General features: G+C 36.8%; 1 protein-coding gene and 1 long non-coding RNA gene across 2 annotated transcripts in view; one reads left to right on the plus strand and one right to left on the minus strand.

Moving 5' to 3' along the window:
* The first annotated feature begins 1,755 nt into the window (after window positions 1-1,755).
* LOC106877366 (PTB domain-containing engulfment adapter protein 1) overlaps window positions 1,756-15,944 on the plus strand; it is an 85,792-nt gene continuing 71,603 nt past the window's right edge. Inside the window, exon 1 of the mRNA XM_052974128.1 lies at window positions 1,756-1,908. Coding sequence (XP_052830088.1) covers window positions 1,817-1,908 — 92 coding nt within the window. The 5' untranslated portion in view covers window positions 1,756-1,816. The remainder of the gene's footprint in view (window positions 1,909-15,944) is intronic.
* The window catches only part of LOC106877884 (uncharacterized), a 29,038-nt gene continuing 18,780 nt past the window's right edge, over window positions 5,687-15,944 (minus strand). The window contains exon 2 of the long non-coding RNA XR_001410429.2: window positions 5,687-8,587. This is a non-coding gene — a long non-coding RNA (uncharacterized LOC106877884). The remainder of the gene's footprint in view (window positions 8,588-15,944) is intronic.

Genomic DNA, 15,944 nt, shown 5'->3' on the forward strand with positions numbered 1-15,944 from the left:
GGGGGGGGGGGTCAGCCCCTTTTTTCCCCTTATACTACCAGCATCACCCTCACCACCACCACAACCACCATCATCATCATTGTCATCACCATCACCACCATCATCATCATCATTGTCATCATCATCACCACCAGCACCATCATCATGATGTTAAGTACCACCATACCACTGGTATCACTCTGAATGTTCTTTTAACTTCCACCCCCACCCCCACCTGCTACCCACAATAAGAAAATGCTGTTCTAAGGAGGGTTGCTGCCTTGACACTTGTAAACCATTAACCATCAGTGCCACTTGCTGTGCCATTAACCACCAACCGTCCTTACCATTATGGTTGCCTCCTTCTCCTCCTCCTGCAGAGATAGATAGATAGATAGATAGATAGATAGAGGGGGGGTTGCAAAGAGAAAGAGAGAATCTCACATAGTACTCATCACACCACCACCACCTTTAACACCACCACCATCATAACACTACCACTACTACCTTCAGCAACAACACTAGTACTACCACCACCAACAACAACAACAACAACACTAATTCTACCATCACCAACACCACCACCACCGCCAACACTACCACCACCTTTAATTCTACCACCATCACCAACACGACCACCACCACCACCATCACCTACCACCACCTCCATCACCAGCACAGCCACTACTATCACCAACACCACCACTATTGCCAACATTACCACTGCTACTACAGCCACCACTGCTACTACAGCCACCACAGCCATCATTGACAACACCACCACTACCAACACTAGCACCATCACCAATGCTACCACTATCATCACCACTGCTGACACCACCATTGTGATGGATTCTATCAACTTGCTAGAAATAGCAGTTAAATCTCCCTCTCATCATATCCCACTATTTTGACCATAGAAAGCATACATGAAGTCTTGAATACTTCTAGAAAGTGGGGGTGGTCATGGCTAGAATCATTGATCATGGGTCTGTTTGATGAGCTAACCTAGGGTTAAATATCAATACCACAATCACTACTTACTCCACTACCACCACTACCATCTCCATCAATTTCTCCAGCACTATATCATCATCATCATCATCATCATCACCACTACCATAATCCCTGCTAGCTGCAGCAGCAGCAGTAGCAGCAGCACCTGTAGCACCACCATCATCATCTCCAGCACTATAACCATCACCTCCACCACCACCACCATCAATACTACCATCATAACAGCTAGCATCACCACCACCACCACCACCACCACCACCACCATCATCAATACTACCATCATAACAGCTAGCATCACCACCACTACTACTACCAGTAATACTTTTTTTATATATATACTTGTGTGTTTTATACATCATCATCATCATTATCATCACAGCAGTAGCAACAACAATGCCAATTTTTTTTTCTCTATACTATCACTACTACCACTACTTCCTGAAAACTCCATCCCCACCACCACCACCACCACCACCAGCATCAATTTTTGCATCTGTTATTCGCTTTCTTTTTTTTTTTCTGTATCATCATTATTATTATTATTATTATTATTATTATTTATTCAAATTTTTTTTTTTCCTTTATATAAATTTCTCCTGATCTGCCAATATCTATCTAGTTTGATTGTGACTAGGACTCTACAGCAACTGAGCATTTTGGGTGGTTTATATATTATATTATATTATATTATATAGTTGTTTTGTTTGTTAGTTCTTTACTTTCTCCTCTTCACTGTGTGTGACATGCTGCTCACAGACACAGCAGTGATCCTACCAAGTTAATCTTTATTCCGCTGTGCTCGTGTGTGCATGGCTTATGTATGCATACCTTAACTGTCCTGAGAAGATGGAGTGCAGATCACTTGGAACGTGGCAGTGGAAAACGCAGATATTCGAGCTATTTAAACATGAAGTATGTTGTTTTGTCTCTTTCTCTTTTACTTTCTCTCTCTCTCTCTCTCTCTCTCCTTTTGTTTCAAGGAATTAAGTTGATTAGTTTCATTAAGCTGATTAATTAATTTTTTTTGGATTTAGATGTAAGCAATCCCATGTGTATTTATTTCCTGAGGACTGTTGTTTGTTGGTTTGTTTGTTTGTTTTTACTTTATTTGATCATGTGTCACCCCCCTCCCACCATATCACACGACACACCTACTTGACCAAACTTCAGCCAAATATTATCTATATTTTTATTAATCACCACCACCACCACCACCACCAATTCACTGCTGCCACCTTCACCCTTTTTTTGAATGGTGCAGTGAGGGGTGGATGTGTTGGAAGTAATATAAACCCAGGCTGTTCAACAGACTCTAATAATAATACTTATGTTTGCAGGAATGTATTTTCTGCTCTCACATGAATTGGTGTATTCTTAGACACTACTCACCTGCTGTTCTAACACAAGTAAAAAAAAATATATAAAAGAAATTTTTTAAAAAAAGCAAAAATTCTTGTAAAGAAAATCTACCTCTTCTAAATATTGTATGAAGTTCAATATAACACAGAAAACAAAAAGAAAAAGTTTTTTTTGTCTCTTTTTAATTTTTTTTTTTTAGAATCTGTTACGGTACAATGATTGTTGTTATATATAATAATATAATACTAGTAACATACTGGAAATTACTAAAATTTATGCATCATCCTTGTTTTGATAGGTGAGCCATTCAAAGATGCATAGTGATTTTTATTTGTTTTCTTTTCTCACACTAAACTCTCACAGGTGTTCAACTAATTAGATATACCATATTTACTTGTGCTTAAGTTGCACTGGTGCATAAGTTGTACCTTTAGTGTTAAATTTTGGTACAGAATTTTTTTTTTCCCTTCACAGTTTTATTTCTGTTCCATATGTAAGTCACAAACCTAGGGGTTTGTTTTTTTTCTCGGTTGAAATGAAATATAAAAACAGTGCAGTATATACACATGCAGGAGTGGCTGTGTGGTAAGTAGCTTGCTTACCAACCACATGATTCCAGGTTCATTCCCACTGCGTGGCACCTTGGGCAAGTGTCTTCTACTATAGCCTCGGGCCAACCAAAGCCTTGTGAGTGGATTTGGTAGACGGAAACTGAAAGAAGCCTGTCGTATATATGTATATATCTATGTGTGTGTATATATGTTTGTGTGTCTATGTTTGTCCCCCCAACATCACTTGACAACCGATGCTGGTGTGTTTACATCCCCGTAACTTAGCGGTTCGGCAAAAGAGACCGATAGAATAAGTACTAGGCTTACAAAGAATAAGTCCTGGGGTCGATTTGCACGACTAAAGGCAGTGTTCCAGCATGGCCGCAGTCAAATGACTAAAACAAGTAAAAGAGTAAAAGAGAGTATGTAAATGTAAATACGGTGCTTTATAATAAGTTTGAAACACCGACCGTGTGTTTCTCACCAAATTACTGTTTAAGGAGTCAGTACCTAACACCAAGTCTGCCCTGGTCGAGCTGACTTACAATCCAAGGTATTCCACCTGTGTCCACTCTAACTTTATTCTCCGGGTTGGGAGCCATGAGGCAGGTGTCATCAGACACTGTCAGCATTGTAGTAGCATGTCTGCTTCCCAGTCATTTCAACCTGCCTGGTTCCCTCTAAGGATACTCTTCACCAAGTGTCTGAGGCAACGAGTGTGTTCACTGTGAAACAAATTGATTGTGACTTGGACTCTATGGCAGCTGAACATTTTGGGTGTTATATATTATATTATATAGTTGTTTTGTTTGTTAGTTTGGAGTGGACACCACCAGAATAACATTCTCCAATGTGTTCTCTTCGAAAACGGTAGGGTAGAATGTAATTTGAGAGAGATTTAACTGTTATTTCTACCAGGTTGAGTAATAACATAGCAGCTCTCTCATTAAGCTCATCATTAACGAGTATTTTATTATAGTAATTACCACATAACATTTTACCTGGGTAAATGAAATGGAATATTTGTTATATTGATTTTATAATTTCTCTTAATTAGTGAAATTTCTTTACTGAAACTTTATTCAATAATTTTAGTTCCCTTATTTTCTCTATTCATCTGTTCCCATAACTTTTCCTAATTTTTATTGATATTAAGCTTTTTCGTTAAAGAAATAATCACTGATATTTAATGAAACCCTTGAGAGTCATTCTTCATCTAATTATTCATGTTTATTCTTAAAGTTACAATTTACATACTGAACGTCTTAACCCCTTGATATCAACCTGCTTGAGACTGCCCTGTTTTATGGTAAAAACTTCCTGTTTTAAAAGGATTTAAATTAAAACCTTCCATCAAAATATCACATTAATTTGTTTCACAAAGCAGATTAATAATGACAAAATTATTTCATTATATATCAGTCATTATAATTTTTTTTAATGAAAAAGCTTAATATCAACAAAAATTAGGGAAAGTTATAGGAACAGATGAATAGGGAAAATGAGGGAACTAAAACTTGAATAAAATTAACTGAAAGAATCTGTATATCTTTGCTAAAATAGTTCAACGTTTTTGATTGACCATTTGGCTTCTATAACTTGTTTTGTGTTTTACAATCATCATCATCAACACTGTTGTGGTCTTTATCGTCATTAGCATGATGATGATCATCATCAGCATTATTATAAACCAGGTTTCAAACACCAAGTTAATCTCTGTGATGAAATAGAATAGAAAGTGACAAGTTTACATAAGTGGCTCTGCTCCTTGGCTTGTGATGAGGGATTAATAATGTTGTTGTTACTTAGCTTCAAGTCAACCCTGACTGAATAGTTCTGTGATTAAGGGTATTCTACCTGGGTTTTTTTTTTTTGGGGGGGGGGGTTCCCATATGTACTGGAACCTATGATTACACTATCCAACATATCCATTTGTAAAACAGTGAGATATGATTTAAGGGAAAATTTGACTGCTATTTCTAGCTGGTCGAGTGACCACATAGCTATTGATATTTAGTGGCTGCCTAGCCTTACCCCTATCTGAGTAGCTAGAAATAAAATGCCCTGTACTTCTGTACTTTGTTTCTTTAAAGATCAGACTGCTCTTTATATATGTTTTTTTGTTTTCATTAATTACACCCTCTGGAGGCGCAATGGCCCTGTGGTTAGGGCAGTGGACTCGCAGTCATAGGATCATGGTTTCGATTCCCAGACCAGGCGTTGTGAGTGTTTATTGAGCAAAAACACCTAAAGCTCCACAAGGCTCCGGCAGGGGATGGTGGCGAACCCTGCTGTACTCTTTCACCACAACTTTCTCTCACTCTTTCTTCCTGTTTCTGTTGTGCCTGTAATTCAAAGGGTCAGCCTTGTCACACTGTGTCACGCTGAATATCCCCGAGAACTACGTTAAGGGTACACGTGTCTGTGGAGTGCTCAGCCACTTGCACGTTAATTTCACGAGCAGGCTGTTCCGTTGATCGGATCAACTGGAACCCTCAACATCGTAAGCGATGGAGTGCCAACAACAACACCCTCTAATTGACCTTAGTAGGTGGCCAATGACCTCTTACAGCAGTCATCATCATTATCACCACGATTATCATTATTGCCATCATGTGGCACTTGGAAACTGCATGGAAGTTCATTGGATGAAGTAAAGTTGTATAAAAAAATCCTATCTTGTCAAACAAAATGAGTATCACACTGGTTCTGTTTAGGGGTTATGTTATAGATAAAAATATCTGTGGAATAGAAGCAAATAAAGCACTCACTACTTTGGGAAGTGTGTTATATTATTTATTGGGTGACTGATTTACATTTCTTCTCTGCACATAACAAAACTTACCTGAAGATGTGACCCTTCTCATAAGAAAAAGTGTTTTGTAATGTTAGATATCATCTTCATAATAGTGTGTCAAGGATAAGTCCTCCCTCTGTGTACCAGGTTTGTTTTACAGGCATTGGTGATTATGGATTTCCATGCCAAAGTCTGAAGATGCATGATTTTTCTTAGGAACAATAGATACATAAGTAGTTTCATGTTACCTTTTGCCAGTATATTTGCAGTTAATTGAGCCAGGCTCCTACTCTTCCAAGCTTACCCTTGAGGCATGGGGCCAATTTAACCATTAAGTAAGGAAACTGGTTAATGTGACATCTGAGCATGTCCACATATTGGTGGGCCTGTGTGACATATGTCAAGGAGCCAGCCCTTCTCCAAATCCTATATGTTAATATCCATAGGGTCATATTCTGCTATTTCACCCACAACTGGCACAAACCTCAAATTTTGATCTATGCAAAAATCAACCCATCTTCAACATTACTGGTTATAATAAATATGAAATAATTGAACGGATATGATAATTGGACAACCAATATGTCGTGGGTTCAAATCCACTGCAGGTATTTCATTGCACCATTCAGCAGTGAAATCATTTCTGTCAGTCTCAGTTCTCTAAATTACCAATCAAATGATCTGAGAATGGTAACTTGTGGTAAACTGGATGATATGTTTGTTAAACCCTACCAGGTTGTCTTTTATTCAAACCCTATCTAGAATGACATTGTGTCATCATCACCATCATCATCATTTAACGTCCTTGTTTCCATGTTGGTGGCCAACTGCAATGTTCTTGCAAAAATCTTCACTTACAATGCATGGGTCAACATAAAGCTATAGCAGAGGACAACTTGCCAGAGTGCCAGTTGGTGGTATCAAACCTGGAACTGCATGATTGCAAACTAAACAGCTATGTTTACATCACTTTGTTGGCCTCCTGTGTTTTATGTTCTTCCATAGTTCAAGTGATTCTGTCTGTTGGGTGTAATATATTGATCATGCTGTGATTGCTGTCAATGGAGCTTTTAGCACTTGTAGATTATATACATATACATATATATCAAATCTGTGTTATATTATATGTCTAACTCTGCACTGATTTATTACAACAGAAGTGCCCATTGATTGTAGTTGCTGAGGAAATTGAAATAACCAGTCTCTAAAATGTAGAACTATACATTAATAATAAATTGCAATCAACTACCAGAACATGAACTATGAAGATTAGCATTCTGTCATGACTGGTAAAACCAATTTCAGTGACAGGCCTCACATATTTCTCAGTTTAGCATCACCACCTGGTCTTTAGGTGCTTTTAGTTTGTGTAGCAGGTCTTCCCACATGGGTTCAACACCACCAAGATCCAACTACAGAGCCTCTACATGATCATTCAACCTGCAAGAAGTAGTAACCAAACATCCTTCAAATCACAAGTTTTAAGAAAAGGCAAAATATATGGGATAATGTAGTGCTAGGTACATCAACATTGCTTTTTGCATCTGCTTTTTCATGTTGACTTGGCTTATATGGGACTTTTTGATGCAGTGTTTTGCAACTACATACCATTTCTGATAGCAACTATTTTAGATGCCTTCTACAACATGCTAAGAAGACACATTAGAATGTGTATGGTAGTTTCAAATACATTGTGTGAAAAATATAAATGATAGAACGTAATTGTAGTGTGGAAGATATAAATTAACTATTCAGAAACACACAAAGACCATTAACTTTACTTAACCCTTTGGAGACGGAGCCTTGCTTGGAGTTTCAGTGCCAAGAAGACTGATCCCTTTTCACAAGCCCTACAGTATGCATGCACTTATTTTTTTAAAAATTATAAAAAATAAAGTAATTACTTTACATATTTAAAACTATACATATTGTTGTAGGAAATTGAATGAACTAATACAATCTTTGCCATTTGACTTTTCAGACGCTAGATTGGCTCTGTCATCTCCTAAGGGTTAAACATTTATTTGTAATTGGATGACAAAATTTTCACCACTCAAAACTGCAACCTGTTCGCTGGCAAAAATTTCAACACCATATTACAAATAAATATTTAAGTGAAGTTAAGAGTCTTCCTGTGTTTCTGAATGGTTATCTTTTATCTTCCATGCTGCAATCACTTTAGACTCTGCATGTGATCTTAGATCAAAACACTTGCTTTGCAAGTACATTTCTGTAATGATGGGATGACTGAGGCTGAAATGTCTTGACCAGAGGTCTGATTGGTCAGAACTTTTTGTGAGGCAAAGCAACACCACCACCACCACTATGACCACCATATGACCCTTTGGTGCAAGTGTTCAGACCAAAATCATGATTCTCTCTTGGCCCTTGATTTTTCTGTAGATTTTTCAGGTTAGACATCTTCAACATTAGACTCGCCAATCTTGGAAGAAGGTTTTCTAAAGTCATAGAACTGCTTCCTCTATTTTCCCATAGACATTGCTCACTACCTGGAAGAACAGACAAAATGTTGACCTCTCAGTAGCCCAACACTCTCAGCTGTCATAGAGCATCTATTTATTAACCATTTCACTGAGGAATTAAACATTATGGTTCTTCCAGCAATGATGTTAATTATCTACCAAAAAAATAAAATTGATACTTTCTGTAAGTCATACTTGACTTATCTCAACAGAAAATAGCTTCAAACATGACATTCCACAAAGAACGCTGGATTGGTTTATAAAACTACTTTCCACAGATAAGGGTAATGGAATTTTGGATATATCTGCTTTCTGCTGTCACAGGGTTGAACACTAAGGATCTTTTCTCTCTCCAGACAGCTTCACTATATTTTGATTGGTGTATTTTCTACTTTTATAGTCTGGAATAGAAAAAAGAAAAAAAGAATTGTAAGATTACAATTGATTAAGAGAGACTTTGTGCTTAATTCTTGTTTTATATTAATGTATTAAATGAACAAATAAGAAACCAGTCATGAATAGAACACATATTTGGGTTTAGTGTAGTTGATATTGCAAGAACATCTTCGGGATTGATTCATTTGACAGACAATTCTTCAAGGTAGTGCCCCAGCATGGCCACAGTCTAATGGCCAAAACAAGTAAAAGATTCACACAGGAAATAATTAAAGGGAACATTGCATATGGCAGAAGTCATTGCCTTCTTTGATCATCAGCGGATGAACATGATAACTTTAACCCTTTAGCACTCAGATTATTCTATCAAATGTAAAGTTTATGTATTCACACCATTCTAGATTAATCATGCATTATTTCATGGCTTTGAGATTTCAATGATGTGATTATTTTATTTTTAAAATAACACTGTTAGGTAGCTATGAAAGACCATATCTGACCAGTTAGAAGATAAAACGTAGAATATTTTGGCCAGATACGGCTGGTTGAAACACTAAAGGATTAAGTATCTTTTTCTGCTTATTTCTTCATTTCTTTCTCTTTCTTTTTATTTATATACTTTTTGGCAGTTGTTAGGTCATTGTAGTTGACTACTGAACTATTACATCACAGTCTGTGAACAAAAGCATCATTAATTACAGGTTTCCAATAAACTAATCACCATTTCACTGAATTTCTGGTTGTGAGAGTAGCAAGAGAATATCTGTAATTTGGTGCAACAGACATATTTTTTTCTTTTTTTTTTGCACGTATGACTTTATTCAAAGAACATTTTTGCATTTTGTATTGATATTTATCTCCTTTGCCAATTTACATCAGCAAAAGATACACCCATACTTATGTATTCAATAAGTTTCTGTATAGTTTCTATCTACCAATTTCTACATACAGGGTATTGGTCAATCCAAAGCTATATCAGAAGACACGTGCCTAAGGCGCCATGCAGCAGGATTGTACCCAGAACAATGCGATAACTAAGTGAACTTCTTAACCACACAGCTAATCTTGCACTTCAGAGGATTTCAATGAATCAAACTGATAATCCTAATCTTTAATCTAGTCAGTCATTTTCGTTTGTCTGGTGTAACAGTGAATTGCAGTGTTGACACACTGTGGATCGTCATAAACTAAAAAAAAATTTTTTTTACCTCAATCCTAGCTAAAAGATACAGAAAACGTTACTGGAAGTTGTTTGGGGAAATTAAACATCAAAATTCTAGTGTAGCTTAATCTCCAACACAAAAATGAGGTTATGAGTCATTAGTATGTGTCCTTCCAGATCTCAGAGAATTTTTCTTCTGTTCTGAAAATTTACCATTCTTTTTTCTGTTGCTTTATTTAAAGAAACATCATCACCATAAGCTGCAGTTTTAGCATCAACATCTTAATTCTATCTCCATGGACATTGAGCACATGTTGGGTGTATACCTATATGTATTATATTTTTGCATGTTGATATACATTCATATATGACTGCTCTGGTTGGGTCATGCGGTGCATATGGAGGAGAACAGCTGCATAAAGAAGTGTTGAGCTCTAATTGTGGTGGGAACATGTGGAAAGGGTAGACTCAGGACAACATAAGACAAGGTGGTGAGAAAGGATCTTCAGATGCTGGGCCTCACTGAGGAAATGACACAGGACTGGGAGATGTGGTGATTTGCTGCACTTGATTAGACACGCAGAGTTAAGTAATATCGCTGTCTTCCACACATATAAGCGTGTCCTTTCAAGTGTTGGTGCTGCATAAATGCACCCAGCACTCTGTTAAGTGGTTGGCATTAGGAAGGGTATCCGGTCATAGAAACCATGCCACAACAGACAATTGCCATCCAGACAGCTCCGTGCAGGCCAACTCTATGTCAAACCGTCCAACCCATGCAGACTTTAAACCAGTGGTTCCCAAAGTGAGCGGTGGAAAGTTCCTAGGGGGCATTGAAGAAAAGTGGGGCAATAATGGCGTAGAAATTCATGTAAAAATTGGGGTGATAATGGGGTAGCGATTCATGCAAAAATTAAGGCATGTAAAAACAACAAAATAATGGGTTCATTAAGTTAAGTTTTATTTGTGAAATACAGTTGCTTTGAATTTGCTTCAGAAAGAGGTTTATGTTTGTGATGGTTAGTTGGGATGGGGGCATAATAATGTAGCCTGAGTGACAAGGGGGCAGTAGCCCATAAAAGTTTGGGAACCACTGCTTTAAACGATGATGATGATGATACCAAATTGACTGACAAGGCATGAGTTAGTCCAAAGTTATAGTAGAAGACACTTGTTCAAGGTGCTTCCCCTTTATGGAAATTTGATTTTAATTACAATTGAAATCTGAACAGAATGTTTATACAGGTGTGTGCCTATATGTGTTTACATACTTGTGGTGTATTTGCAGGATTTTTGAGTGTGTGAGAGGTGGTGTATTTTTATATATATGGTTGAAGGTATTACTCATGTGTAATTTAGGTACATGTATTTGTGTGTGTGTGTGTGTGTGTGTGTGTGTTTATATAAATGTGTAAGGTTGTGGTTTTAGGTGTACATGTGATGTAATTTTATGTATTTGTCTGTGGTGTATGTGAGAGAGAGCATGATTACAGTAATGTGATTGTATTCAATTCATATTCAATACAATGTATTGTATATGTACATAGTTTATAACATTACTTTTAGTTGTAGTGCCTGAAATCTGCCTTGACTAAACAAACTTATAATCAAAGCTATTATAATAGTTACCATTATACAATTTATTTTAGGTACAGTGTATCTGGGACTACATTATATAATGTATCCCTTTTGTTTAAAAGATGACAGGGTGTGGTTTATTGTATATGTACATAGTATATAACAGTTTTAGTTGTGCTTGAAATCTTCCCTGACTAAACAAACCTATGACCAAAGTTATTCTAACAGTTACCATCATAAAATTTATTTTAGGCACAATGTATCTGGGACTACATCATATAATGTATCCCTTTTGTTTAAAAGATGACAGGATGTGGTTTAGTTGCTATTTTTATTAAGTAGCCTGATAGAATTCCCTCATTGGTTTATCTAGTTTCTATCATCCATATGTGTACTGTGATGACCTGTAATCAAGTTTATTTTTAACTCATAGCAATCTAGATGAGTGTGAAGCGTATGTACTCTATAACCTCTATTATTATCACTTAGATATTGACTAATATCTAGTATGATTGAACCTAAGATCAGACCATCTTGACTTTTTTTCAGTCTGGAAAATGTGAATCACCTTCACCTTTAATCAGTTTTATTTACTGTGACTTCTACAACAGATCAACATTAAAACCTTTTAGCCAGCCAAGATGTTTCCATCCTTAAAAGCCCAAACGAACATTTCAGAATACAGATCGCATTTAACATTTATTGATAGAAACAGAATGACTTTTCAACCTGTTAACTTAATGTTTTCTGTTCTCATACATTTTTAAGCAGCTTGTTTTGTTGTTTTTGTTTTGCTTTGTTTTTCTTCCCTACCATTCGCCATCTGATGCTGAATTAGTCATATTTATTTATGTGCATGTCCTTAGGCTAGTATTGAAAAAAACCCAAAATAAATAAATAAATAAACACCGCCCTGCCTCCTTACTTAGCATAGCCCAAGGGCTCCTATGATTTCTTTTCCTATTAGGCTACATTTGAAACATGGTGCTTTATAAAACAAAATAGAATCCTCCACCCTCCAAAAAAAACGAAAAAAAAAAAATGGAAAAAAAGCAAGAATAATAGCCTGGGAAGTCATTCCAGAGGAATTAATAATAATAGTGCGTCTCTGAAATTTAGGCAGCATATAGATTTTAGTTTTGTTTCCATAGCAACAAAGCAACAGACCACACTTAACTATCCGAGACATTTATTTATGCATTTATTTAATGCTATTCCATTTCCATCTCAAAAATAGAAATCAAACAAATTGAATTCCAGAATATGCTGGAATAAATTGATATCACAAAGTCAGTACATATGCTTGCCTCAGAAGCATGCTAATTGAAGGGGAAGCTGGAGCCTCTCTACATGGCCACTTATGCCTGTTAGAAATAGCAGCCAAAAAAAATCTCTCGCTCTCTCTCTCAAATCATATATTAGCTTCTCAAGACTGCATTGGATAATAAAGTCTGAGATCAACTATGTTGGAAAAGATGAGATGGTCATGACTAGAATGGCTTTCATTTTATAACTCTGCTTTGCCATGGCTGAGCTGTGGATAAACATACTTGCTTCAGAAGCATTCTAATGGAAGGGGAAGTTGGAGCCTCTACATGGTCAATCTTGCCTGTTAGAAATAGCAGCCAAAAATCTCTCCCTCTCAAATCATATACTAACTTCTCAAGACTACATTGGATAATAAACTCCAAGATCAACTACATTGGAAAAGATGGGATGGTCATGGTTAGAATGCCTTTCTTCATAACTTTGCTTTGTCAGAACTGACCTGGGAATAAACAACAACACTACCAACAATCAAAAATATGCTAATTGAACCATTAATATCTTCTCTACATTATTTCTAGTCTTTGTGTGTGTTTCAAAGTTGTTTCCACTTCATGTCCCTAAATCATAATTTATTCCCCTCCTAGATTTTATCACGTCAGAAATTTACAGTTCTTCACTCAGTAGCATTGGTATGAAATATCCATGGTGGAAACCTATTATACTTTCCAGCATTGATTTTCATAATAGACTGTTTGTTATAAGGATGAATGCATCTAATGTACTTTTATTTTAATTTTTCTTTTTTTTTTTTTTCGCTACTGGTTCATCAAGCCAAATGAGGGGGAACTTTCTGCGTACCTATTCAGTCCACTAGAAATAGCAACCAAATCTCTCTCGGATCACACCATAACATCTTAGGAAGACAAATATAGCTAGCATACATTAGATAAACGTGGCTCTAGATACTCCATGCCTTAAAAAAAAAAAATAAAAGTAAACCTGGATGGGCATGACTGGGACGCCTTTTATCATAGGTCTGCTCAGTCAAGCTGACCTGGAACTAACCAACAAAGCCCTACTTCATCTTTGCCCCCTCCCACTTCATCTTACTGCCTCCCACATTATTATCCTTTGGTATGCCCTCTTTTGCTATCCCCTCTTCTTCAAAACTACCCCCACCTACTTCTTCCTCTTTTATGCCTTATACTTCTACTTTTTCCTTCTTAACTCCTCTTGTTGTTTTGATTTCTTTTTACATTCTCACTGCTCCATCTCCTCCTTGTTGCCATTCTATAAAATCAGTTTTTCACCGAACTATCTGCCGCAGCGATCTTGTTGTGACATCTCCCATCACAAAGTAACCTCTCCCGCGGATAAGCATAACAGTCATCTCCGGTTCCATCCACAGAACAATAATAGAATGTCATTACGAATGCAAGACAGAGAGAGAGAAACCAAATGAGTGAGTGAAGAATATGATCTGATGGATGAGGAAGAGGATATTGTAAATCTGGGAAAGATTTGATTAAAGATTGAGAGATGATGTTAAATGTAATAAGAAGTAACAGCAGATGTGCACGCATGCATGTACGCACACACAGACACTTATATACATATATGATAAGCCATTTTATTTTATTTATCTTGCAAGTTACTCGGGTGACCCTGCCAGTGATGGTGCCATGCAAAAAGTACCAGTGATGGTGCCACATAAAAAACACTTCTGCTGGTGCCATGTAAAAGGCACCAGCACTGGTGTTAGCACCACATAAAAAGCACTGGTGTTGGTACCACATAAAAAAGCACTGGTATTGGTACCACATAAAAAAGCACTGGTGTTGGTACCACATAAATAGCATCCAGTCCACACTGTAAAGTGGTTAGTGTTTCGAAGGGTATCCAGCTGTAAAAAGAAAAAAAAAAAAAACCATGCCAAAACTGACCTTGCCTGTGCTGGTGCCATATAAAAAGCACTCAGTCCACTCTGCCCAGTGGTTGGTGTTAGGAAGGGCATCCAGCCATAAAAATCATGCCAAAACAGACAGCAAAACATGGTGCAGTCTTCCACCTAGCCAGCTCCTGTCAAACCGTCCAACCCATTCCAGTATAGAAAGCAGATGTTAAATGATGATGATGATGATAGTGATTTGAGGGAAGTTTTTACTGCTATCTCTAGCAAGTTGAGTGACCACATAAAGAACAGAGGGTTTCTTGGTAATGATGGTCTTAGTGCAAGTTGGTGGCAACATTTAGTGATGCTGGTGATGGTAATGATGATGATGATGATGGTGTTGCATGTAAAAATGTATGAAACTACAACTCCATTGTGTATCATATTGTCAAATAGCAAAAGAAAGAAAGAAACGGTTATTTTACACAAGTCACGCAACAAACACCTTTCTATGACTATCAAACAATGCATTTTGAAATACAATAACAATTCCCGGACTATACAATAGTAATTCTGGCCACACTGGAAAACTGCCCAGACATGTTTAGGAAAAATAAAAACCCCATTTAGTTGGCATTGCATGTGTTTTGGCAAATACATTCACTTGCTTCAATATCGGTCGGTGTAATATATAATAATGTCAAAGAACATAATCTAATTCTTCATAATGTCAATTCTCTGCCAGAAATATCAGCTTCTCTTTGGAAACAGTGGCAATATTTTTGTACCAGATGTAAAATTTATTTTGGTCAGATATGCAACATGCAACCCTTAATGGTTTCCTATTTCACCAAGAGAATTCTATTTTTTTTTTTTTTAATTAATGGCAATTTATTGCATTTGGAACAAGAGTAATAATAATTCTTTCTATGAGAGGAACAAGACCTGAAATTTGTGGGGAGGGATCTACATTGGTTACTTCAACCTCTATACTCAACTAGGGGTTATTTTATCCACTCCAAAAAGATGAAAGGCAAAGTCAATTTCAGTAGAATTTGAACTCGGTGTTTAAAGATAGATGAAATGCTGCCAAGTACTTTGTCCGATGTTCTAACAATTCTGCCAGTCCAATAGCAACAACAACAAAATTAATAATAATAATAATAATAATAAATGCCCTGATGCAGTACTAGGCAGTGACTCTCATGGTTTCTGATCTTAACATTGTTTTGTCTTGGTATAAAATATGGGCTACAAAAAAAAAAATTCTGCTCAATGCCACAGATTTGCTTGTCAGTTGTTTGACCTTAATCAGTTGAGCGTGTCCCTTAGTAGCTCACAATATGTGCATCTCTGATCATGAGCAGAAGTAGTGGGGGAGCATAGCCATGTGTTGAGAGGAATTTTGGGGGGTTTGGATAATTCACCTTTGGAAACATAGGTGTTTTATTCAACATCCTTA

Source organism: Octopus bimaculoides, chromosome 17 (genome assembly GCF_001194135.2).
Source record: "Octopus bimaculoides isolate UCB-OBI-ISO-001 chromosome 17, ASM119413v2, whole genome shotgun sequence".
Lineage (NCBI taxonomy): Eukaryota > Metazoa > Mollusca > Cephalopoda > Octopoda > Octopodidae > Octopus > Octopus bimaculoides.